The sequence below is a fragment of the Phalaenopsis equestris genome, unplaced genomic scaffold, assembly GCF_001263595.1.
Source record: "Phalaenopsis equestris unplaced genomic scaffold, ASM126359v1 Scaffold190426, whole genome shotgun sequence".
NCBI lineage: Eukaryota > Viridiplantae > Streptophyta > Magnoliopsida > Asparagales > Orchidaceae > Phalaenopsis > Phalaenopsis equestris.
The window spans coordinates 1-835 of NW_018210375.1; the positions used below are offsets into that span (position 1 = coordinate 1).

Here is an 835-nt window from a genome sequence, read left to right on the forward strand (position 1 = left end):
TTTTTTTACATCAAATTTGGACATTGGTAACTGCCTTTTGATTAAACAACTATGTACTTCCATCTAAAACTATCTGTCAGTCTAATTTCTTCTCTAATGTTCAGTTCAATGCTTAGCTATTCCTACGTTCTTTTTCTATTAAAAAAATAAAGAGGAATGAAAAGGCAAAATGATAAGTAAATAAGGCAGCTGTACGTTGGCTTAATAAAATAAAATTTACCAATATAACAGCTTTGATATTGTCCGACGAAAGAGGAATATCCAACTGCCCATGTTTCTGAAGTCTTAGCAAAACATCAACTATATCCTCTCCAGAATCATCTCCCTGAGAGTTCTTTGCTTGATGCTCCTCCAAAATCTCATTCAAGATCTCATCTAAATGCTGATGCACTCTCTCCAACCGAGTCCTCGAACCAGTAAGTTTGCCAATGAACCCCAACGATGGGAAGAAATCAACAATATCAAATCCCGACAAGTGCCTGAACGCCTCTCTCGTCGCATTTAGGAATTTTTCCTGATGAGCGCAGTCCTTCCCGAAAGCCGCCCGAGAAATAGTCGCGCTCGTCAAAGCTAAAAACATCTCTTTAAGGTTCACCGGCGATCCCCTCGCCCTGCGGATCCTATCCACAAGGTTATCTCCTTCTTCCTTTCTTATGAAACTGAAAGACTGGACGCGTTTGGCGCCGAGTACTTCAACTGTGCATATTTTTCGTAGCTGTGACCAGTATTTACCGTAAGGAGCAAAGCCGATGTCCATGCTATTATAGCAGATGATTTTGCTGGCAAGTAACTCAGGCCGAGAAGCGAAGTTGATGTCATGGGTCTTCATAACCTT

General features: G+C 41.1%; 1 protein-coding gene across 1 annotated transcript; it reads right to left on the reverse strand.

The window, feature by feature from the left end:
• Positions 1-195: 195 nt before the first annotated feature.
• On the reverse strand, positions 196-829 carry LOC110034563 (cytochrome P450 71D8-like; the record flags this gene model as incomplete). The annotated part of the gene is made up of 1 exon (XM_020738814.1): positions 196-829. A coding segment is annotated over exon 1 (634 nt), but the record flags the coding sequence as incomplete, so codon positions are not given.
• Positions 830-835: the final 6 nt, after the last annotated feature.